The sequence below is a fragment of the Lathamus discolor genome, chromosome 3 (assembly GCF_037157495.1).
Source record: "Lathamus discolor isolate bLatDis1 chromosome 3, bLatDis1.hap1, whole genome shotgun sequence".
In the NCBI taxonomy this organism is placed as follows: Eukaryota; Metazoa; Chordata; class Aves; order Psittaciformes; family Psittacidae; genus Lathamus; species Lathamus discolor.
Window position 1 is genome coordinate 112,381,122 of NC_088886.1, and position 25,805 is coordinate 112,406,926.

Here is a 25,805-nt window from a genome sequence, read left to right on the forward strand (position 1 = left end):
CCTTTATCCGCGTTGTAGTGCTTGTTCTAGTTAAAATGTTCACAAAACCTTTTTGTGCACCATGAAAAAGGAATATTGGAACTTTGCACTTTTTTTGACCTCTTACTAGAAAATGAAGAGGATATTGACAGATGGAAAAGCGTCTGAATGAAATTAATTATATTTTGCCTCCTTATGTTTTTTCATGCTGATTACAGTTGTCTTCTTTTTTACTTACTGTCCTGAGGAATAGTGTTAGGAAGCTCATTGCTACAATGAGCTTCCTACAACTACATTGTTGAATAGCTATTGTCTTGCACCATAGAGTGAATAAATCTCAGGAATGCATTAAGTAATATTTCCCTTTAATAGATTAGATTTACTGTATGTAAACATACAGTATGAGTGGGAGTGTAAGAGTCGCAGGCTAGAGTATTTCCTGTTACACATATAAAATTCATAGCGTGGTGGTGGATACATAGAAGTTTCTTTGCTGAGTGGAATCAAGAAGTTGGCTTAGGCTTTGAAACTTGCCATTGAATGTCATTTCTAGTGCTTATGTTGCCACTTGTTACACCTGTGCTGAAGATGTTTTATCTGTTGTAATATTTAAGAACCTGTTCAATTTTTAGCTCTGCTACTTTGTTCTGAATATATGACATATGAATGTTTCCTTTTTGTTGACTTAGATTTATTCTAAATTTTATTCTAAATTTTATATTTGCACCTTTCCATTTCACTGTAAAACCTTTCCATCTTACTATTAAAGAAGAGTTGTTGCATACTAACCTCTCAGCTCATTCAGTTACTCTATAGGCTTATGTTGGGCAGGGCAGTGGGATTGAGTGCACTGTCAGTGAGTTTGCTGATAATGCAGCAGAGGGAAGGGATGCCATCCAACGGGACCCTGACAGGCTTCATAAGTGGGCCAGTGTGAACCTCATGAAGTTAAACAAGTTCTGTGATTCTGTGGTTTTATGAACTTGTACACAGGGTTTTGAATGATGCAATGCTGCCCCCCTCCCTTGAGAGCAACTTCCCTGTTACTTTGGGCTCTTCTGTTCAAACACATCCTTGATGGGTTTGGTTATTTTTCTTGATCCTTCTGAGCCTCCCTTTTTTCAGTCCTGGTTTGTTTTTATTTTTTCAAGAAAGGGAAGTTGTGGCTGGTGCTGTATGTACTCTACAGATAAAACTGTACCAGCGTGGGAGAAGCGTTCAATTGACAGCTTCGAAGGTACATATATTTCAGTGTACATCACATGTGGAGCGCTGTGCTTCATGAAAGAGGTGTTATGCCTCCCAGTGCCTGCACAATATACATTTGGGAGACAGGGACAAAAAAGTTTGCATACCACTGAAGAAAACAGTTTCAGGATGAGAGCATTGTTGAATATGTTACTAGTTGAGTGTGGTCTAAGAAAAGATTATTACAGCAAAGATTTCTGTGTGTGTGCAGTTCCAGGTTGAAAATACTCAGTTTGATCCTCAGGCACGGTTTTATGTGTTTTAAGACTAATGCCTTGGATCTTTGACTACATCAGGCCAAGTGTGTCCCCAGAGTTGACCAAGTTTAAAGTTACAGTCATGATACCTACAGTCATGGTATCTACAGTCATGATCAGAGTCATCTAAGGGATAATTGTGACAGTCATTTTAATATATAAATGTGCTCAGTTGTAAAATCTGTCTCTAAGATATAGCACACAAAAACATCATACTTTCATAGACTTGTTCTCTGCAGGAGGAAGCTTTTGTTTGTAAGATTTCTTATTTGGGTTCTCTGCATGCAAGTGATAGCTGCTAAGTGGGAAGATATATGCAGAGGAATGTAACCGTACACAGGTATTTTGTGTCTTTCTTCATAAGCAAGAATTTAATATACAAAAGATAAATGAGATCTCTTTAGCATCAGAATTGAATTATTCTGAAAAATTGAATATTTTATATTCCTCAACAACAAAAAAAAATTAATAAACTTAGGCTACAGTTTTTTGCGGATGCTCTGATCTCTTACAGGATAAGAAATCCTAGTTTGTATCATCAGAAAACAACAATGATGCAAATAAATAAAAACACTGTAGTGTTGTTTTGCTGAAAACTGATCTGTGAAGAGCTCTGTCCGAAGTCATCACAGGTGGCTTTTCAGGCTGGTTTTGCTGAGCATTTCCAAACCTGTCTGGCCTAATAGAAATTACATATGTTCATTACCTCTGAAATTTTGAGCCAGAACTGAACTGAGAGATGACACCAGACTGAGAGCCCAGGTTTCAGTGGAACTAGACTAAAGTATTTCAGGTATGTGTATCTTAAAAGTCTGCATTTGTGCTTGTTTCTTGCAGCCATTAAACAATTCCCCTCTTTGGCTGTATTGCCTCTTAACCCAACTGCAGTTGCTGCATTATTTAAAAGAAAAAAACAAAAAGGCTAAAAAGCTGCTTCCCAGCAGCTGAAGATTAGCTTTTGCCACCACCATCTTTTGCCCCGTCAAACAAACCATGTCAGGACGGAAATCAGTGTCTTCCAAGTGGCTGGCTGCCTGGCTAGGAACATGCTGCAGTCTCTAGAGATCCCAGAGGCATATCAGCTGTTTGGTTGGTCGTGGGTTTTTGTGTTAATTTTATTTTGCTACATTCTTCTAGAGCAAGTCAGTCCCTCTCTGCCTTTGCTCTGAATTGCAGTGGTGCTGCTGCACAGAGCCTGGTGGAAGAGGTTCTGCTGGAGAGGAGCTCTGGCTGCCAGGAGGAACAGGCTCCTCTCTTCTTTTTCTCTCTTCCAGCAGCTGCTGTTACCAGTCCTGTGAGATGGGAGGGAGGTGGCCAAGCTGCATGAGGAGCACTGCATGGGTTGCTGCCTGGGGAGGAAGAGGAGTTGCTCCTCCCTAAAGCTCAGCACATTTTTCCTTCTCACTTATCTGGTATCTCTTACTAATTTGGTAATTTATTCATGTTTCAGTAGTGTTGCTTGCGCAGCTCTTTTCCAACTTTGACGTTAAGAGCTGCTGTATAGAGATGCAGAAGGGGCTGTGTTAGGGCAGCAGGACTGCAACTCAAGAGCGATACAGTTAGAAATGCCAAGAAACAGCTTGTGCCCTGGCTGTGCCTGTGATGAGTGTGCTTACTCCACAGTTCCTTGCCCATAGGATGCCCTGAGAAGATGTGCAGTGGAGTAGGAACTTAAGAGGAGCCCAGGACTCCCAGGCCCTGTTTCTGGAGAGGAGGTATGTGAAGGAGAGCACATTTTAAGGCTTCGTTGCTGGTAGAGCTGGGTAGAAATCTTCCCTTAGGGATGGATGGTGTGTGTGGATACTCCATGTAGAAGTGCTCAGCTCCTCCATGCAGACATGAAAGTACAGCCTGCAGCAGCTGGGACTGGGGTGACTGTGCTATGCTTAGTACTTGTGCTAAGGCTGCAGGAGAACAGGGGCATACGCAACCTCTGCCACCTCCAGTTCCTCCTGGGTTGTGTGTCTTCAGAGACAGGGCTGTGCTGGCTTGTCCCGTTGGCAGGAAGGACCGGTTGTGCTCCTCGGGGGGCTCATCAGTTCTGTGCAGGTTAGAAGAGGTTGCTGGAGTGCATTGTGAGGTCTCCTTCCTCCTCCTCCACCCTGCTTGCTGTCTCTGCAGCCTTCCCACCTGCTGCCAAGCTGGTGAGAGTGATGCTGGGCACAGGAAGAAGTGCTGGTTTAACAACAGAGTACAGCAGTGCTGTGCCCTCCGCATAGAGCCAGTGGGACACAAGAGGATTTACAAAATCGACTGGGGGAGAACTCTTTAGTAATTGAAATCTCCTGCAGGTTTTGTGCTGTGCAAAGTAGGATGTACACAGCAGCCACTGTGGCTAAACTCAGACCTGATACCAGAATAGTGTTCAACCCTATATCTTCCAGGGAGTAAGCTCCTGGCATGGAAAACTCTTAACAAATGCACATAAAGAACGAAATACGAAACATTTAGTTGATCTGAAATGATGTTAATACAAGCCTTTCCTTACTGCCAGTAGCACAGGGCACTTGAACTTGCAGAGAACTATTCTGGAGGATGGAAATGTCTTGATGATTGGTCTCCTGCAAGGGGTGCCATGAATGCACTTGTAAGTTATTGCCTGAGTGTATGTCCATCCCCACATCTCATCTGTTATAGGAGGTAAATATGGGTATTGTTTATGTATATGTTTAGATCAACATCATGACATTGAAATATTTTATTATAACAGCTGCAATGTAAGTTGAGGGCTTGTTTCTCCAGCATGAGTTTGTCTGCTCAAGAATCGAGTTCTGGGGGTTTTGGCTTGTTTAGCCCAGGGCAGAAAAAGAATTTGGGACATTCCTAACCTTCAGCTGACTGGCTTTTGGTTTACATCCTTAACATCATCTTTCTCTTTGAAAGTACTGCAGCGAATGGTTTTGCATTTGACTTCAGTGAGATGCTTACGTACCCAGCAGGAGCTGAATGGGTGTAATATCAATGTAAAGGTGGTTGTGAGGGAGCAACCATCTTCTGCCTTAGGGACTTTAGTTGCTTACTTCTGACTTTCATATTCTAGTTGATGGTTTTTGAATGCTTTTCTTCTTTCTGCTGGATGTTTTTCTGTACCTTTGACCAGTGTTTGACTTCACTCTAGCATCATACCCATTCCCTGCCTTTTTGGTTATATTTCAGGGCAGACTTACAGCACATGAGCTGAACCCTTGACAGCAGTGACAGGTTGTTTTTTTAGTAGATGTACCTCTTCTAGAATATCCCAAAATAATGGCAAACGCTTTAGGCCAAAATAAGGGGTTTAAATCTTCCCAAGCTTTTGACAGATTCCACTCCTTGCAAGGCTTTTTTTCTCCATCATTCAGCAAAGAACAATATCCAGGTGCTTAAAGTAGCCTTGTTTTCTTCTGATTGGTGTTACTGATGCATGTGGGAATTTTGATGGAGAATGAGCTTTTTGCAGAAAAAGAAATCGCAAGTCTTTCTCAGTTATTGCTTTTGCCAAATGAAAAAGGTTGCGGGTATGATAGTAATTCCTAAAGGATTTTGTCTTGATTTGAATGTTTATTGCATGCTAGTAAGGAATATTACACTACTGTTTTTCTTAAGCCATTTAATTAAGAACCCATTTTGAGATAATACTGGAGGCAGTTATTAAAACAAAAACAAAATAAAACCAAGATTTTGCCTTTGAGTTTCTAATTTTTAACTTTCTAAACTTGTCAAATACTGTTGGCCTCTGCAAAATTGAAATAGGTTGTCATAAGCTCATGGTAACATCAAAATTTGGGGAAGATATCTTCACACCACACTATGTACTGCAAAAAATATCTGCAGTGTCTGGAGTTTAGAGGTGGCCTTAGGTTTTGGCTGTTCCCTTTCCTGGGTTTGCATTTCTACCTAGCACAACTAGTACCTTCTCAATTATTGTTAACGGTGAATATATAGAGAGAGCAGCCAGTGGCATCCCAAATACCATATCTTTGGTATTTGTACCTGCTAGTAATCTCCCCCAAATAAGCTGTTGTTTGTTTGCCTGTGTTTTTGTTGCTCCTTCTTCACAAAGCACCAGAGAATATGTGACAATAGCAAGTACCTCTGGTGTGTTTTCAACATGGGAGCTAATATTCAAATCAGAACAGATGTGGTAACACGCAGCAAATTCTGTCTGGGATATTTTTCCACATTTCAGGTAGTAGTGATAAAAAAATACCCTAGTTTGTTTGGAGTACCTGTGCTCCAGGTACTCAGCAGTGCTTGTGGGGCTGCGGGAGTAGGCCAGAGTAGCTGTGACTGGCCACACTGGAATTTCATCCCTATCCCTATGAAGTTATATATAGCCAGTGGGCAGCAGAGTACCGATTGTAACAACCCCAACAAGGTCCTGGAAATTCCGTGGAATCCCAGATTGATTATAGCAATTAAGTTCTGCGAAGTGTCACTCCGATATTACCTCAGGAGGTGATAGCAAGATGCCCTTTCACTTGTATTTTGCTCTTAGAACGTAGAGTTTTTAGATTACAAGGGTTTGGGGAGAGGAGTTGCTATTTTCAGAGTGCATAGTATTTAGGAAAATTGAGGCTTTTTCTGCCTAAGATATTTCTAGCAGTACATAATAGCTTATTGTGAGTTCAGCAGTTGTGTGATTTCAGAATTTGGTCCTTGTTGCAAGGAAATTCATAGGAGCTGAAAGATGGTTCCCTGAAAAGAAAAAAGAAAAAAAAGAATGGAAAATGTAAAAAGAAAATAAAAGTAAAATACTGTGTTTATAAACCTCATTTATTGGTGTTTAAAGCTGTTTTTAAGCTTCCAAGTTTGGAAGCTTTTTGAAGAAAGAAGCTAATTAAAAACACAGTACAACACAACATACTAAACCTCAGCCCAAACCCTATCAGTTGCTTGGCTTAAATTAAGCAGCATGAAATTCATTTCAGCAATACCGTAACAGCATGTCACAATTCTTTCCTGTTCAGTACCCAGCGTGAATATTTTAAACAAAGTAATTTTCCTATAATTGCATTGAAGATGTAAGTCTGTTTGGGTTTTTTGTGCCCTGGTGAGACCCTTAGCGAAACCTGTGAGAGGTAGGCAAAAGCAAAGTGGATGGATGACTTCAGAGGAAGTCATTACCACCTAAATATAGCTTATCACAGCAGAGAGCTGCAGTCCTCTATGTCATAAATGGAGTTTGGCTGCCCACCAGGTTTCTTCAATAAAGGATTACAAAGCATGTGCTATTTGGGATTTGACTGCTGTGAGATGGAGGGACTGGTACAGAGCTGGAATACCTGGAACCCCACAGACCTGCAGGACTTGCTTGTGTCTTACAAAGGAGTGGGTAAATTGCAAAGCCAACCAGCCATCTGCTTGAGCACCATTGGTTTGTGTGTGGTTTTACCAAATGAGCTTTGGGACAAATTGTGAGACAGTTCAGCATGTTCTAAACCACTTCTGTTTAAAAAATAAGGAGAAAATATTCTGGGTTATTTTGGTTGTATAAAATCTGATGGTGTGGGAAGTGGTGATGCCACGCTAGAAGAAAATTGGGACACTGTAATCATAAAAGTCTTTAAAAAGATACAGTGCTTTAATTTAACTGTTTGAATTAGGAAAGCATGCAGCAAAAACAGACAGGTGGCTAGGATCTTCTTGCCAATGAGGTCTTGAGGAAAATTCCACTTCTTTCCTCACATTTGTAATACTTTGAAGATTATTACCTTGAACATGCCTGCTTCGGGGACTGAAGTCTCTTCCATGTCTTTGCAACCCAAGGAGAGATGTACTGGTTTTTGTAATGTTGAGAAAAATTATTTTAGCTAATGCATGGGAGAGAAGAATTGCTGAGATCCTTCATTTGACACTTCTTACCTTTTCCGATAATGCTTAGTCAGCATAAATGTGTTGTGCAAAAGAGATGACAAGGAGGGAGGTGGTGGCGAGGGTCCTTGCTCTGGTTGTTGCCTCTCAGCCACTTGGCAACTTAATTCTGTGAGTCTCTTCCATGCAAACCATATTGTGAGGGCAGCAGTTAGAAATCAGCAGCAGTCTGGCTCACCCTGCCTAGTTTGTTTCTGTGCATGAACTTCTGCACTCACGTCCTGTTTAGTAAACTTAGGTCTCTTATGCAGGTAAACTGTGAAATAGAAACCAGGCGTCACAGCACATACTGAAAAGAATAAATATCAGAGGTCCATGCGCTGCTGAACAGCCGGTCCTCCAGGAAAATAAACTTACCTGTTACATATGAGCTCTCTTAATTTTTTCTTTTCCTAAAGGAATCAGGTGAAATACTATGTTTAAATGTTCCACATGCCTGTTTCTTTATTTAAACTGTATTTTTAATCTATCTTGGCAAATGTAAGCTAGGTAATAACAACTGTGTTACTTTAAAAACACCCACTTGTTCTGGCCCTGGTGTGAAGTCTCTCATCCCATTGCATGTGTATGTCCTTCAGTCATAGAATCAGAATGGTTTGGGATGGAGGGACCTTAAAGAGCATCTAGTTCCAAGGCTCCTGCCATAGGCAGGGGCACCTTCCACTAGACCGGGTTGCTCAAAGCACTGGCCAGCCTGGCCTTGAACCCTTCCAGGGATGGGGCATTCAAGAAGGATGGAGGAAAGCAGAAGAAAAAAATCTTCAACAAGAACACTGAAAGGAATGTCCTCTTAGTGGCCCCTGTGTCAGACGGTTGGTGTGGCTGCCCTTGTGTTCTGCAAAAATTTGTGCGACTTTATTCAGGCAGAACAGGCTAGTGTGAAGTATTTTTAAAGCAGTGGTATGTTTTCTTGTTACTTCCCTGTGGGCTTTTTATAAAGTTTCAAAGACTAAAATCTTACAGAAGTCCTGCAGAGCCAAATAAAACAGTAGTGATGATCTCTAGAGATCCTTGCTACAGAAACGTTGTTAGTGGCCTGTTGGCAACTTAGGCTGTTGTAAAAAAACCCAACCCAAAACAAGCAAATGATGGCCCTATCACCAGATGATTCCTTCCCCTTTGAGGTCCCATGGTGTGATTTTGGTGTGACGTTTCCTGTGCCTGACTTCACAAATAGTCCTAAATCCATGACAATGATAAGATCCTAATTTTCAGTACTGTAAAAGAATAAATGCTGATTTTTAGAAGTGCCAAAACCCCCGTGGTGGCCTCTATTCAAAGGTAAAATAAGTCTTACCTAAGAGCAGTCCCAGGCCAAGATGCGAGCAGGCACCACTTGGCACAGGGCAGCCCAGTTTTCACAAAGGTGTAGTGGTGATACGAGCGCATCAGGGAGAGAAAAAGCTAAACTAGATGAAGACAAAAGAGAAATAGGGATGAAATATGATTCTAACTTGAACAGAGGGAAATAAGAGGAAAGATGGGAGCTAATCCTCTTCCAGATGGCCAAGTTAAGTGTCCATGTTGCTGTAAAAAGGAACTAAATGTAGGTGTGATTTAAAAAATACCCCACAGTGGTCCACCCATTTCAGCAAGAACATTTCATCACAGCCAGCGTAGGAAAGCTCCCGTCGTATTTTAAGACCTGCTGCTTCCATGCCCTGCATGTCTCTCTGCTCTAGGATACTGCACTTGGAGTGAGAGTAATGCAGAGAGGCAGGGAGAGAGACTGGGGACTTAGGGAGTGACTTAGAAACGCACAGTATTATTTCAGGACTTTCTGGCTGAAGACTTTATGCTGTATGTCTGAGGAAACGTTGTGGTAGACCACATATGGTAAACACAGATGCTTGTGTAGTTGGCAGCATGATTAAGTTCAGTTTGGGGGCAATATTTGTCTTTATTTTATTCTGAACACTGTGGAACATTCTTGACTTCCTAAGTTGTTATTGGGGACAGATGCAGAGCATCGTCTTTCCAGGAGGGCTCATTTAGAATTACAGGTGCAATTTTATTACCTACTGTATTATTATCAGGTGTCATAAAACCCAATAGTAGTAGCTTCTGCAGAGCCTTGGAAAGATCATTCAATACTTTCAAGAGCCAAAGTAATTAGAAAAAATGAAGCAGTATCTCTATACCGCTGCAGCTTTAGTTTGACGCCTTTTATCACTGAAAAATGCACCTTTTTTCTCTCCTGGGTCTTCTGAATAGCTTTCATGATAAAGAGGGACCAGCTGCACATTTTGAAGCAAAATTCAGATTAGAGGTGTTCAGTGATTGATTCAATCATCGGTCTAACTACAGGCAATTGAAATAAAACACAGAGCAGAGCATTCCTAGACAGATCTTTGCTCTTTTATGGCTGAAAAATAGAAGAGTTTCGAAAGTTTGTGTATTGTTCAAATTTCATGGTTTGGACACATTTTTGGAGAACAGTCTGAGCCTGTAGCCATCTATCTGGCTGTGGTCCTCACCTTTCACTTTGCTTGGAACTCCAGAAAAAATGCTTTGGGTGTTACCTTGTGTGGGAAAATGTGAATTGAAATTGTGGTTTGTTTTTTTTTGGGGGGGCGGGGGGATCCAAAATAAAAGTAGTAACTTGGAGGGAGGGATAGACAAAGGATGAGCAGATATATTTATGTCTGTCACTGTCCAGTTCTACTGTGAATACGTTGCAGATTCTGGCAGCCTCCTCTTGCAAAAATTTCAGGTTAGAAATGTGACAGAGACAATCCTTGTTTCTTTCTTTGGGACAGCATGACTCAAGGCTTAGTGCCAAGGGAGACCGGGTCAGATTTTGCCCTGGAGCTGAGATTTAATCACGGTTAGCAAGTGGCTGTAGCAGGAGGGACTTGTACCAGGACTTACTGCTGCTTCCCAGGAAAGGTTGTCACTCCCATCAATGTGGTGATGAGACACAACTCATGTAAATCCTTGTGCAGGTGCTTGCAGGGATTTAGATCACAGGGCAGCAATCAGAAGAAACTGATGTGCTTTGCTGATTAAGAGGATGGATGTGGGTGTGTGCTTCATTCCTTTGCTGAGTAACAGGTGAAAATGATAAAGCAGCTAAGAACTGGAGCACCTCTCCTATGAAGACAGGTTGAGAGGAGCTGGGATTGTTCAGCCTGGAGAAGGCTCCAAGGAGACCTTAGAGCAGTCTTCCAAGAACCAACAAGAAATCTGGAGAGGGACTTCTTACAAGTGCCTGTAGGGATAGAAGGGGGAATGGCTTTAAACTGACAGAGGGAAAATCTGGATTAGATGTAAGGAAGAAGCTTTTCACTGTGGTGATGTTGAGGCGCTGGCACAGGCTGTCCAGAAAAGCTGTGGCTGCCCCATCGCTGGAAGTGTTGGACAGAGCTTTGAGCAGCCTGGCCTAGTGGAAGGTGTCCCTGCCCGTGGCAGGAAGTTGAAACTGGAGGAGCTTTAATGTCCCTTCAACCCAAACTGTTCTGGGATTCTGTGAACAGTTCTTGTGAAGGGGACTGGGTAACTTTGGTACTTTCTGCTGTTTTATGTAGTTTTCACCACTAGAGGTGAGATAGCTGGAGCAGTTTGACCAGTGCCACAATGCATTTAACAACTTACTACTAATGTGTAAACACATTTTTATGCTCAAGAGAATAGAGACAGTGATGGACTAACTAGTGAAACAATTTGTCCGTCTTTGTACTTCAAGTAATTTATCTTGTCTTTTTTGCTACAAAAACATCTAAGCTTTCTCTTGACCAGTTAGCATTTGAGGTTCTGGAAAGGCAAAATAACATTTGAGCTTATGGTAATTTATAACAGAAGAAATTACATCTGTCAAAATGTGAGAAGGAAAAGTTCAGAAGAACTGATGTATTCACTGCCCACTATCTCAGGCTTGTTTTTTATTCTACATAGGTCTTTAAACTGTAGACCTTTTTATGTGTGTAACATTGGGTGAATGCATACCTGTAATGCATGTTGGGCAAAACCTTATGTCTTGCATCTTCATTTGAACATTACAGAAAAAGATGTAGTATTTTGGCAGCAAATGTATATGTTATTAGTGCTTTCTTTTTAAACCAAATCTCTTCGATGTAAAAACACAATCTGTGTTGAACTGAAGGCAGCTTGAGAAAGGAGATGACTGCAATATTTTAAACTCAGGAAAAAAAGAGATTATGAAAATAAGTGTTAGAACAATTGCCCTATTTTCTAATAATTAGTATTCACGAAGAAAAAATGTGCTCTGACTACCTAGTAATTTCTGAATCGCTGAGACACCTAATGAGTTGTCCTAAATAAATTTACCAAACATATAGCAGGACATAATTACTGAGCATTTAATTCTGAAATCACAACTCAACGCAGAGTGGTTATGCAGCTGGCTTGCGTATGTCAGTTATTCAGCGAGAAAATGATTTGGCTGGGAACGGAACCTTGTCCTGTTTGGACTTTCAGTGGCACTCTCACATTGTCTCTTAGATGTGAATTTGTGAAAAAGTCCTACTAAAATGATTTGCTATAGCTCTACTGGACCTCGTTATTTAACATTACAATAGCTATAACAGATTCTGCAGTTCTAGGGGGATAGTGATAATTCTAGAGGATATTAAAAGCAAAATTGGGGCTGTGCTTCCAGTTAACCGCTGCACCTCATTCTGCAGAGACTTGACATGTGGGAATAACCCCTTTGGTATCATTAGTGCAAAGGGTTACTCCTCCTGCCTGCAGCTCCCACTGAAGTCTCACTCCAGTGCTTAGGGTAGGACCTCTCTGCAGTGTTTTACTGTGGTTGTTACGGCACATGCAGATCTTCCTGGCCCTGACTTTGACTGCAGCACAGTAATGTTTCCATGCCAAGTGAACAGATACCCACTGTTTGTATTTGCCTCTTAATTACATCACCTGCCCAGTAATTAAATTTAGCTGCCCTCCCTGAGTGCTGAGACCAGGTGAGTACCAACTGTGGTCAGCGGTAGTGGTCACGGTTACTTAAAATGTGGGGTGTTTTAAAGTGCGCAAGTTTTGGTTCCTGTTTTCATTTAAAAATATGTTAGTACTTATTCTCTATAACGCCTGTCTTTATAGCATAATTTTAGTAATAACCTCTGTGAGTTAAATCTACATTTTCAGGCAGTGGGAGCAATGAAGGTGCTATCTAGCTTGTGTAGAGGCTCATCTTGTGCAGAGGAACTGCACGATGCACATGGACCAGTGAGATGGGTTATACGGGGTTTATCGAGAGAACTGCATTGTCAAGGAATAGGTTTTCTGTTAAAAAAAAATAAAATAAGAGCATCATTCCGTGAATGCACGTGGCATATGGCAGCATATGGCCCTGCAGCCATCGCTGTGCCTATTTGTTCTCCTTTTGCTTTGTCAAGAACTTTGTCAGGATTCTGGGAACTCGTTGAGGTGGCATATAGCCTCCATGTGAGATGTGCATTGACCTCAATTCTTGCCGAAAGTTGCAGAGGACTGAGGACATTTGGTCTTTTTTCAAGTTGAGGCTCTAGTTCTTGAAGAACTAGAAGAACTTATTCTTGAAGAACTTGAAGAACTTCATCTTGCGTGAAGGAGAGGGTAGAGGATGGGCTAATGTAACCTTCCTGCTAATGAAACCAGTCTTCCTTTTCCAGGTGGCTACTTAGGTTTTTGGCTACTTCCACAGTGAACAGACCTCAGCCCCAACTAGGGATGGAGCTATGGTCTGAAGTGAAATAAACCTTAAGCTATATCTTTTGTTTCTGAGCAGTGCTGCTATCCTAAGTCATGCTGAAGTCTGAGCAGGCTGTCTTTACTCATTATTGAAGATGGAAGTGTAAATGATTACATAGGGAGTTACTATTCTTTTTCAAGTGAATGAATGCATAGAGCAATAACTGCAATGGAAAAGAAGTGACAAAGCAATAAAGGAAAACAATTTAATAATAGTAATAATAACAATAAACAAATCTTGTTTGCCATACATTTCAAGGTTTAAGCAACTCAAAAAGAGACACCTCTCTTAATGGTGTTATATTGACCTGCATATGCTGCTCTGGAAGCTGAGAAGACCTTAGAGCATCCTTCCAGTACATAATGGGGGTTGCAGGAAAGCTGGAGAGGGGCTTTTTGCAGACACATGGGGTCATAGGACAAAGGGTAATGGCTTTAAAAATAGATGGGAGATTTAGATTAGACTTAAGGAAGAAGTTCTTCCCTGTGAGGATGGTGAGGCGCTGGCACAGGTTGCCCAGAGAAGCTGTGGCTGCCCCATCCCTGGAAGTGTTCAAGGCCAGGTTAGACAGGGCTTTGAGCAATCTGGTCTAGTGGAAGGTGGTCCTGCTTGTGCCAGGGAGCCTATAACTAGGTGATCTTAAAGGTCACTTCCAACCTAAACTGTTCCATGATTCTGTGATCATTTCCATGTGCATACATGCCAATTTCAGAAAGACCCATGTCACAGTGTAACTTAAATAATTCTGTCTTAAATACATAGTTTGAATAATAGCCAGCCATTTTTGTCATACAGAAAGCATTACTCTTGTGGGCAAGACACGGTTTCTAGCAATGGGTTTTGCCTGTGTGGGTAATTGCTGTAGGTAAGAGAGATCTGTGGACAGGCAGGGATCACTGCTCCTGGCTTGCACAAGGTGTGTGTTGCTCTGAACTGATCTTTGGCCTCTTTCGCCATGAACAGTGAGTTCAGCACAGAGTGATCTGCACCAGGGTTTTTGAGATCTCAGGTTTCTGTGCTGGTTTAGGAGGATGAAATCTTGGGATTTCATCTGTGAGGCAGGAAGAATGTTTCCTGCCTGCTTTTCTGACAGATACTGTTGGATATAGTACTCATGCAGATAATTGTTATCATGAGATTTACTAACTGCAGCAAGAACAAAAAACAGTACATATTTGGAATGAACTTTTCCCTCTCTTGCTGCTCAGGTAAACTAAGTAGTTATGCCTGGTGGTGGCTGGAATATGGCTTGGTCTGAGAGCAACAGTTACCTTGCTGTTTTCTATGTTTCAGCCTAAGACTGACTTTCTTGGGAAATCAGCAGTCTCTGGTAGCAACCAGGCTGTGAGGGATAACCATGTGGCACCCCAACAAACTGCCAGCCGCTTCCTGGAGCACCCTATTTCGTGTGCAGCTCTCCAATCAGAGGTTTTGGCAGCTTGAGGAACCAGAAGCCATGAAGTGCACAGTTAATCGTGCATGGCTCTCTTAGTTGGAAGAAATGCTTTCTGGTGCTTGCAAAGCAAAGATCCTAAAACTTCAAGCCCCATGATAGTATTTAATCCAGCCAAAGTGACTAGTAGTAGCCAGTCTCTCCATGATTCCACATCTTAGCCAAGAAATGAAATTTCAGCTTCTCTGTATGCAAGTTGTGTGTTTCTTGGCAGTACTGTAACAGCTCCAGTCCTAAATGTGGTACTTGACTGCTTTTGTGGGAATTGGAGGTAGAGATCTGTAAGTTACAGTGCCCAGCTTTATAAAAGCACATTTGAATGAACTGGATATTAAAGAACACGTAAAGATTGCACCCGGAAGTCTACTTTTGATGCTTTGGTTCTTGATAATGTAGTTCATTAAAAAAAAAAAACACCAAACCAAAACAAACAAAGAGCCGCAGAACCACTGCAGAAAGCCAGATCTATTCTATTGTCTCTCTCCATCGGGCTAGGTAGGAGCCTGCAGTTCCTCCCAGCCTGTGTGGTTCCGATTCTGCCATACAGTGTCAACAGCATGGAGCAATCAGTGTGTAACAAACTGCAGTGGAAGATGAGTTTCCATATCTGTATATCCATCTGTAAATGTAAATTTTTCTTTTACTAATTATTACATAAGCTGCAGGCTTCCTGTGCAGCAGGGTGTCTGTGCACTAGCCCTCAGTTGGGATTTTGCTAGCTGTCCCCAGCCTCGCAGAGACAGGAATGTGACAAGGCAGGCTGAGTGCGAGAAACAACATGTAGGAGAAAGTCATGTTGTGCTTTACAAGGCCATGTTTGTTTGTTTTCCAGTATAAAATAGCTAAACAATGATGAGCAATCTTGTTTTGTACAATATTGCTCTCTTATACCTCCATTGTGCTGTATGTGTGCTCACACGCCAGTGTTTGCTAGGAAGTTTTTAGTGGAGGTCCTGACCACTTCAAAGGATTGGAGCAACCTCAGTTCAACTCTTTGGTCTGCTGTGTCACCTCTTGAGTTCAGCATCAAGACAGGATCTTTAGGAATTTTGGGGTCTTGCAGGTGAAACTGCCTTGAGCATCTAAAAAAACTATAGGGAAGCTTGAATGTACCAAGTAGGATTCCTGTTATGGGAAGGAACTAAGATGAGAGGACACAAGAGGAGAGACCGGGTGGGACAGAGGGGTCTTATTTCTCCCGAAGTATTTCATGCTGTCCCTAGCTCTGGTATTACTCAAACTCAAGCAAACCAGCCATAATAATTGGCTGCCTGGAGGCCTGCTGCCAGCCCTGATGCTTTATCATTTTCAAGTGTTGTGGATTTTCAAAGTGCACTCTCTATTATTGCAAAGACATTTTTCATGTTCTCAGCTGAAAACAACATGTGCGTATGAACACAGATACTAGGGCTTTCCTCTTCAGTGCCATATATGCTTTATTAAGCATAGTGATTGCCATGTGTGCTCAACGTCTGGTTACTCCCAGATAGAGAGCTGCACTCAGAATGCCTTTAGCTAGTCCTTCTGCAGAAGGATGCCTGCAGTTAGACAGTGCTGCCTGTTGTCATGCTTAATGGATAAGGCAGAGGCTTTTTTCTCTGAGCAGGGTATGTTTTCAGAAATGCTTTCTGGGTTGTGATGGACTCTGCAGCACCCTAAATCTTTTCAAAAGAGACTGCGTGTCATCTGGCTTATTGGAGCTCCTAATGGATTGATGCTTTAATTGCACAAGCTGCATGACAGAGCATTACAAGTTATGGCTGGATTGAGAGCAATTCAGATCTGTATATTTATGGCATTGGAAAACAAAATTATTTGCAACCTCGCTGTCCTTATTTTCTCCCCATTTCTGAAACCATAACAGTTAAGAGTTGCTATTTTCTTCTGCTCTTTTATTCAGCAAGCAGGAAGACTGGACCTGGCTGGCAGCTGTTTGTAGTGTCCAGGAAGATGACACATATATGAACTTTTCTTCCCTAAGCAGGCTGGGGCATAGGAACACCATGAAAACTAGGAATTTTCTGTTGTCCTTTCCAGTCATCCAGCTATCTCAGCACCTATCTTTCATCAGTCTCAAGTGTAAGACCAGTCAGTGAGCAACTGAGACTGATGATTTGCCATTATTTTCTAGTTGTTGAATAAATAGACCCACTGTCCTTTCTGCTTTAGCCTTTTTCCCCAGAATTTTTGAGATTGCTTCAAGCTTCAATGTTTTTATCAAAGCTGAATTGTACTAATTAATGAGGGAGGAAAATGAATGAGGGGCGAAATAAGTAACAAATTGCAGGTAAAATTAATTCACAGAAGACAAAGAAGAAAAGTAAAAAGGCTGTGAAATAAGAAATCTTTCATTGCCTTGAATAGTACAATTATCTAGCAAAGCCTTTTTCCTTCAGATTATCAGATCTGGTGTGCACTTGGAGTCATTGCATATGCTCCCACTTCATAAAATTCCTCTATCTCTCAGGGTTTGTGAGGTTGAGGTTGGGTAACAGTTTCTGTGATAATTGGTCCTTGAATATTATGTGCAAAGTGAAACTGTGGACATATGCAATATGCCTCAAATTACCAGTTTGCTGCTCTAAGCAGTGTGAAAATAAAGAAATTAAAGGGTCTTTTTGACATAGTTTTGGTATACAGAAAAAGGTGGTGAATGCCTTCTTTCTTCTTTCTTCTCCTGTCTCTTTCTGAAGACTTCTAACATAATTTGTTTTTCATTGTGTGGTCAGGCAGTCAGTTATCCTTCCCCAGCTGTGACAAGAGCATGGATGCATCAAAGTGTTTAGTATCATCGCATCTATTGCAGTTTTAACAAATAACGAGCTGTCAGTCCAGAACTTCATTGCACCTGGTGCTGTACAGGCAAGAGTGTTCATATTGGCTTGTTGCACAATATTGCTGCTGTCAGTATTCTGATCTTCAATCAAAAATTGTAAACAGAACCAAAAGTCAGATACAAGAAGTGATGCTTTTGTCTGTTCATGGTTTAAAAAAATAACCCAAAGTTGAACTTCTGAGGATGACAAGGGTTATTTTTGCTTTATGCACTGCTTGTGTTATAGTAGTTCCCGGAAGCCTTAATCAGCTTCTGAGTCCCGGTTTGTGAGTAGAAGTCACTGCTGCCAAGAGTCCGGTGTTAACCACAGAAGCAGCTTGTCTGGCGAATGCACGGTGCGGAAATGAGGGGTGGTGTTACCAGAAGCCTGAAAGGTGACTGGGAAGTCGGTGAGAGGCCATGCTGGGGAAAGTGTGTGTACTTGGTTGGACTGTGCTGTCTTGCTCCTTGCGGGGCAGTGACTGTGCTGAGAGAAGTAAACTTTCATCTTGCTTGGTCTTCTGCTCTGACTGAATGTGGACACTGGTATTCTTTGGCCTCTGCTGATGGTACGTTACAGAATGCCAGGTTTCATTGCTTACCTTGGACTGCTTTTTCTGTCCATCTTGCTGCTATTTGTGGAATTGTGCCTTGTTTTTAGTGTGATGCTGCAGCTCAGCATCATGTGAGTCACAGTCCTGGGGCTGCATCTTTCAGATAAGCCACTTGCTGTTTGGCATAACTTGCAAGAGAAGGGATCATGCGGATGTGATTATACCAATCCATATCATTTGGCATACAGGCAGTGATTAGCATTGAAGAGCAGCCTGGGGTAGCCTTGCAGTTATCAGCTACTTTGGTTAAGACCACTTTGTTCTGACAGCATTAAGTAAGTCAGTGCTCAAACATACACCACTAAAAGCCAGTATGGGAAACTGTGCATCCAGTATAGGTATCTATTTCTATTAAATTCCCTTAGAAAGCTACACTGAATCATATCCAGAGGACTTGAATAAATACATAGATATGAGCCTGTGAACTTCTTGTTCACCATTTCCCCATACAGATGATTTCTGCAGTCCACCTACGTGTGTGATGCTGATATCTGAAAGATATCAGTGATTCAGATATCAGTCCTGTCAGTGATGTGTTCTGTGCCTTGTTCTCATACACCTTTCAGTACACAGAAAATTAAGGGAGAAATGACGTGGTCAGGGAGCACGTGGGTAAAGAACAGTATCTCCTACTCTCGATGACAGCAGTAGTGGCTTCATCTCAGGCTTCAGGCATGCCAGGGTGGGGTGCATTCCTGTTGCTAGGTGGGACTAAAATCTTGGAAAGAACCCCATTCCCATTGCAGTATATTATTTCTATTTATTATTATGCCTTTTGATTTGTTATTTGGAGAGTGTGATTGCTTTTCCTTCTTCCTTTCTGCTGCTATTGAAGCTTTGTTGTCTGTAAGTAAAAAACGTGATGCTCAGCAACTATAGAAACATTCTTCAAAGCGTTTAGTGGACAATAAATGAGAAGCTTTTCTCTATGAGATAGCTGGTCTGTCTTTGCAACCCCTGGTCTGGGTTGTTTTGGTTTTTTTTCTGCCTGATTTTTTTTTTCCTTTTTCCTACCCCCCTTCCCCCCCCCCCCCCCCCCAGCTTTGAAGTGTGCAGGCTCTGGAATGGAGGATGTGGTATTATTTTAGGACTGTAATATTTAACCATATAAATTCAGCCTCCCACTGATAGACTTCCCCTTCAGTTGCTGAACAGAGATGCAGTTTGGAACAATAGACTAGGCAGGAGGTCTCCTGCTGCTCGTTTTGCCAAGGTGTGATGAGTTGGCATGCTTTGCACTCTTGCTTTTGACCAAGGAAGAAATACACTTATGCCCCTGCTGGTGATGCATTTGGAAGCTGAAGTTTTAATCTTGCCATCAAGATAAGATTAAAGAGAGGAATAACTGGCCGCCACTGAGCAGCAGGAGAAGTGTCTTCTATGCATGCCTAGCCAAGTGCTGTGACTGGTGAGTTCCCTGGTCTCTGCTACATCCCAAAGGAAGCAGAAGGAAGAGCAGCATGTCTAGCTTCTGAGCTGGGAAAAGTTGTGCTGCTGCCAGCAGCTGATGCTGGTTTTCAGCCCATTGATGTTAGATCTGTTCCAGCTCAGGCCTCAAATGTGTGTGCCTGCAGACAGGCGCTCTGTCCTTTGCAGCTCACCTTGGGGTGCAGGGTGGCCAGCTGTCCTGGGAAGGAATTTGTCAGGTCTGTTAAAATCAAAGCTGTGTGTGAGGTGAATCCTGTTCTTGCCATAGAGGAAATACACCCTGCCTACTGATAGGACCATGCTTACAGCCAAATTACGAGTATGTCACAAAAAGAGAGCATCTGCTCATCGGTGGTTCAGTGCCAGAAGTCTTCTAATGGATATGCATTCACATCAATATTTAAGAATATGTTATTTTACATGGAGAGTAAGAATATTGACTTCTGTGGTAGATTACTTAGAATACGTGTCCCTGTGCTGCAGGATATAAGGAAAAAAAAGTTTGAAAGACATAATGCTGTAAAATGGAACATACTCTTGGAGCATAAGATCATAGAATAGTTAGGGTTGGAAAGGATATTAAGTTCTCGTTCCAATCCCCCTGCCATGTGCAGGGACACCTCACACTAACATGTATAGAGTAACAAATTTTGAAGCTCTGTAGAGATATAATAAATGTGTACCTACATATTTATGTCTAGGTAGTTGTATAAATAATAATGTTTTCTTATTTTTATGCTTTCAGTTTTTTTTCTAGGAATGTGGTGACTTAATAATCGTTACACTGGTTATATAGTGCAACACAGCGTACATAGTCCAGCACATTCCTCCTTTCCCTTATTTAAAACCAGAAATAGTATCTCTTAGCAGTGGTCAGACATTGCTGTGTATTCCTCCTACTGAGTACAGTACTGGGGCTGGATCCTTCTGCAGCTCTGTGTTATCCTGATTCTTTTGAAGCTCTCTCTTTTTTTTTTTTTTTTTTTTTTTTTTTAATGACAGTGGTTTTGTGTAGTTTTTGTTTCTAAGACATGCAAAATATGTAGGTTGAAAAGTTAGGCTGCAGTGCAAACTGTATGCAGCTCTTTATGTACCGACTTTTCTAGCAGCCGTTACCAGCCCAGCTAAGAGCCAGGTTGTGGAACCTGGGGAGTGTGTGATAGCTGCACGTCACCTGCAGTCAGTGCAGAGCATTGGGCTCTGGAGGGTGACGTGCAGACCTCTCCTGTGCTGGGAGCAGCCTAACGACCCAAGCATTAATTAGTCAGATGATGTCTTGAACAGAACAGGATTCTGCTAGGCTGGAGTCTGGCTTAAGCAAAGGTCATCGTTCACTAGCCAGGCATATTAATTAATTCAGCAAAAATTCCATTTGCTTTGAAAATGGCTCAATTAATAGGCACAGATTACGCATTCAGTATTAACCTTGAACGTAAAATTATATCTGGACTTCAGGATTTTGAGGTCTTTGTAGGAATTTTCTTCTATAGTGAAAATTTACTTCACCTTTTGTATGGCTGCCCAGTCATACACACCTCCATCAGTGGTGCTCACTGAAATCTGGGTTGAGGTCCTAGTCTTGCTAGGCTCTGAGTCAGGTGCATGTCTGAGGTGTTGGAGAAAAGAGGATTGGTATTTCAGATGCATCATGAGTAAACATTCCCTTTACCTTATCTGTTTCAGTTGTCTCCACACAAACATAAATATTGGCTGTGTAGGATGCTGAAGTCAGGTTGGTTTGTAACAAGAAGAGAGGAGCCGCTGCATACTTCAGATGTTGCCAGGCATCCTGAATAATATCCCAGACAAAAAAAAAAAAAATCTTAACTGTGGCAGTACCTTATTTCCTCCTTTATAGGTGGTTACATTCTGCTGCTGCTTCTATATGTTGTTTTCATTTTATACCACTATAGTTCTTGTGTTGCCCTGTTGAGTAGCTTTTAATAATGCAACTTTTGCTACTTTTTCTCTCTTGAAGCACAGAACAAAGCTTTATCCGAGTGGCAGCCACGGCAGGGAAGGGAGTACAGACACAATGGCACTGTATCTAAAGGGAGGAGTGATTCTAACCAAGCTCTGTAACACCTTAATTATATTTGATGTGACCTAGCCCTTGATAATCTTCAATCTGCAGTTGTCAAACAGGATTTAAATAATATAAAGATTTCTGGACAGTGCCTGCAACTGAGCTGTATTTCACTGTGTCAGTAAGAAAGTGAAGAAGTGCTTTGGAAGAGGTTTTCCTTGAGATTTTTGTCTTTGGCTTAGTGCACCTGATCAGTAAAGCCAGGTTATTTCTCTGCTAGATTATGCAGATTTCTGGTTTTTTTTTTCTATAAAACCCACTCAAAGAAATTAAATAAATACTTTAAAAGTACTATATATGAATCTGATTGGGGAGGGGGTTCCTATTTCTAACGTATGTTTTCTTAGTGACATGAATTTAATTTCAGGGCTCAGCAGATTCGTACACAAGCAGACCCTCAGACTCTGATGTCTCTTTGGAAGAAGATAGGGAAGCAATCCGCCAAGAAAGAGAGCAGCAAGCGGCTATACAACTTGAAAGGGCAAAGGTGTGTTCTTTTCAGCTTCAGTAATAACTAAGTTACATGGCATTTATCTTTTGCCTAGTGTTAAAATTCACACTGTTGGTTTATAATGAGGTGCTGTCTTTGGAAATAGTTTGGCAACTGAGTCAAGTTATCTGCAGACAAGATGTTTGGGGTATACAGTGTAAATATTCTCAAGCTGAACTCTGCTGGCTTGTGTGAAATTATTCGGTCTGAATTTTGAAGTATTTGGGAAGTGTCCTTTGCTAGGTTTTTGGTGATTTGATAAAATTCTTGATTCAGAAGTTTCCACTGTTTGTGATGTCTGTTTCTATTTGTAGTCCAAACCAGTAGCATTTGCTGTTAAGACTAACGTGAGTTACTGTGGAGCTCTGGATGAAGATGTTCCTGTCCCAAGCACTGCCATCTCTTTTGATGCCAAGGACTTCCTACACATTAAAGAGGTAAAACCAACAACTAGTAAAAGGGAATGTGAAAGGGAATTTTACATGCCAAGTACCTTACTATGATTTAAACAGTTGGGGATACACCATATCAGATTAATAAGAGAGTCAAGAGCTGAGTGGAGGCAGGAGAGCACAGCACATCTGTCTGATTAGTGGTGATGTGGTGGTGGTGCTTCAGCCTTCTTGGAGTTCCAGCACCCTGGTGTGGTCATCTTGCACTTTTTTAATGCTTGATATTACTGACTTGTTGGATTTTCATGTCACAGGAAGGAGGTAACATCTTGTTGTATTTTAAACACCCTTCAACAGGGTAGATTCAGATTCTTTTCATCAAATGAAGATTTTGATGGATCATAAATTGCATAATGGAAAGGGATTCTATTGATCAGAAAGTGAAGTAGCACCAGGTTACACCAGGTCTTCATAAAGCATGGGATGGGCTTGTATGGGAGAAAATGAGACTTAGAATAATACAGTAAGAAAATAAAATATTGAAGAGGACAGATAGAAAAGTAAAGAAAAAGGAGTGGGAATAAATGAGCCCTGAGTATGGCCTTGGTAGAGAAAAATACATTTTCTTTCGTGTTCAGCATATTTTCTGCAACTCTTAACCTGAAGCAAGGCCTCTGAACTGGCATAAACCCCTGTTGTTTTGTAGGTTTGTACACAGGCTTGCAGCTTGCAGGAACATTTTTCATTTCTGCATTCTGGGTTTGTTTTAGGGTGTTCAGTACTCATTTCTCTCTTTCTTTGAATATGTATCAGTCATCACTTCAGAGCACTGATCTCCCTTAGACTGAGCACATTTAGGAGGGAAACACCTGCTTCTGCACCTCTAGAGGCAGATATTGGTGATAGAACAGGGGAGTTGCTTTAAATTCTTTCTTCCTGAGAAGGACACAGGGGGGACAGTTCCATTTTCTCAGTTTGCTGTAAACAGATGGAAATTCGATTTGGATTTTTTTGTTTGTTTCTTTGGCATGTTTCTATTTGTGTGGAATGGTGCTTAAGCCGCTGCTGGGAACTGGAACTCTGAATCTGAACCTGCCTGTTGCTGCATGCAGAATAGCCCTTCCTGTTTGTTCCCCAAGAAACATCAAAAGGAGCATCAAAAGGAGCGTGACCTACAGGTCGAAGGAGGTGATCCTGCCCCTCTACTCTGCTCTCGTGAGACCTCACCTGGAGTATTGTGTGCAGTTCTGGTGTCCTCAACATCAAAAGGACATGGAACTGCTGGAACAAGTCCAGAGGAGGGCCACGAGGATGATCAGGGGACTGGAGCACCTCCCGTATGAAGACAGGCTGAGGAAGTTAGGGCTGTTCAGCCTGGAGAAGAGAAGGCTGCGTGGAGACCTCATAGCAGCCTTCCAGTATCTGAAGGGGGCCTATAGGGATGCTGGGGAGGGACTATTAGTCAGGGACTGTAGTGACAGGATGAGGGGTAACGGGTTAAAACTTAAAGAGGGGAAGTTTAAATTGGATATAAGGAGGAAATTCTTTCCTGTTAGGGTGGTGAGACACTGGAATCGGTTGCCCAGGGAGGTTGTGAGTGCTCCATCCCTGGCGGTGTTCAAGGCCAGGTTGGATGAAGCCTTGTGTGGGATGGTTTAGTGAGAGGTGTCCCTGTCCATGGCAGGGGGGTTGGAACTAGATGATCTTGAGGTCCTTTCCAACCCTAACTATTCTATGATTCTATGATTCTAAAGTGTTCTGCCTAGCACCACACCTGAACTCCCTTAATGTACACCACTTTATAATCTGCTTCCCATCAGGAAAAGGTCCTTTGCTAGCACTCTGAGTTGAATGCAGTCAGCTGCATCCATTACAGCACTCAGATCACATCCTCAGCTACCCTCTCCAATGTTTTTCCACCCACACCAGAAATGTACCCTGCCTAAATACTGTCTTTCTAGTCTCCGTTCCCAAGTGTTCATGTATCTCTGTGCATCACCATTAAAACTAGTGTTTGATCTTGGTTTACCTAGGATGTAGCTACCTTTATTTTCAGGCCAGTGACTGAATTTAATGTACTAAGCTCCTACCATGCTGCCCTGAACTTTTTTCCAGAGAAGTGTTGAAAGTCCATGTCTTGGCATTCTGTGAGTTTTCTCCCAAGATCTAAATAGCCAGGATCTCATTGCCACTAAACTGCAAGCCATATGGCTTACTGGTATTTGTCAGCTCTGCTAAGGGTTTAGCGCAGTTTCTTTGTTAATACTGAAACCTTCAGCTTGCCTGAAGCTGTGGCTTCTCAGTAGGATTTCAGGAAAACTCCCCATGCTGGAGTCTAGCTGCATGGAAGAAGGCTTTGCAGAAATTGCTTTTCAATGATCTGGCAGGCTTGCTTGGACTAGAAGAAGCATGGTTCCAGATTTTAGAATAATGCTAAACTAGGTAAGAAGTAAGGTCACCCTGTTGACAGTATGAAACATCAGCAGTAACCAATGAGTTGCTATGTTGAGAGTGAGTCCTGTATGTCTCATCTGTCTCCTACAAGATTATATATTATGTGCTTACTGAAAGATGACGTGGCAACAATAATTGACAATGCCGAAGAAATCATGGGCATGGCAACGGATAGGAACAAGCTGTAGTCCTCCCACGTACTGAATGCGAAGAGTAACATATGGGAGGTAATGACCTAACACAAATAGCCCTGTGTTCCTTGCTGCATTGTTATCATTTGTATTGTTCAGATATTCTCAGCGTAACACTGTTTCTGATGTCATGTCTTGAGGCATCACCCAGAGGTTCATAACCTGCTAATGGAAGAAAGATTCCCATGTTCAAGCTGAACATTTAGAACCAAAATAGAATGGGTAGTGCTCATGGAACTCAGCTTTTGTAGTGGTTTAAATCCATCAGATGGATACAGAAATCCAATGGATTTCTCTGATTTACAGCCTCAGAATGGTATGTATGGAAGTATTTGTCTGTTTTAAAGAATGTAAGTAGTTTGTCAACTTAAGCAGAAGCTATATACTTAAAATTAAGTTTTGCTTTCTGACATTTTCTGAATTGGGGTCATAATAGCATGAAGAATAGAGACTTAAAAAGTTGAAGTGCTAAAATAATGGAACATTTTGCGTAAATAACAGCTATATAAAGAGGACAGGTTTTCAGGATGAGGATATAAGGATTGCATTTCCCTTAGCTATATATGTAGTATTGGTGTGTATGTCTGGGTTAATAAAAAGGCTAATTTATTTTTCAAAGATGCTGAGGCTCTATATGTTTCAGAGACTGTTGTATCTTTGACAACTAGGATATGGTATTTATGTGTTTCTGCAAGAAGCAGGGCTTGAGAATATGGAGCCAAGACAACTGATCATTTTTAAGATGAGATTTCTTTGATAACTTTTTCCTCAAGGCATGCAAGCAAATTGGTACACTCATGCTGGTCTTGATGACTTGACAGTCAGTTGTGAAAACTAATGTTTCTTT

The 25,805-nt window shown here is 41.7% G+C and overlaps 1 protein-coding gene across 1 annotated transcript in view; it reads left to right on the plus strand.

Moving 5' to 3' along the window:
• The window catches only part of CACNB4 (calcium voltage-gated channel auxiliary subunit beta 4), a 110,329-nt gene that overhangs the window by 52,652 nt on the left and 31,872 nt on the right, over positions 1–25,805 (plus strand). Inside the window, exons 3-4 of the mRNA XM_065671217.1 lie at positions 21,799–21,918; positions 22,236–22,358. Of these exons, the coding sequence (XP_065527289.1) occupies positions 21,799–21,918; positions 22,236–22,358 (243 nt within the window). The remainder of the gene's footprint in view (positions 1–21,798; positions 21,919–22,235; positions 22,359–25,805) is intronic.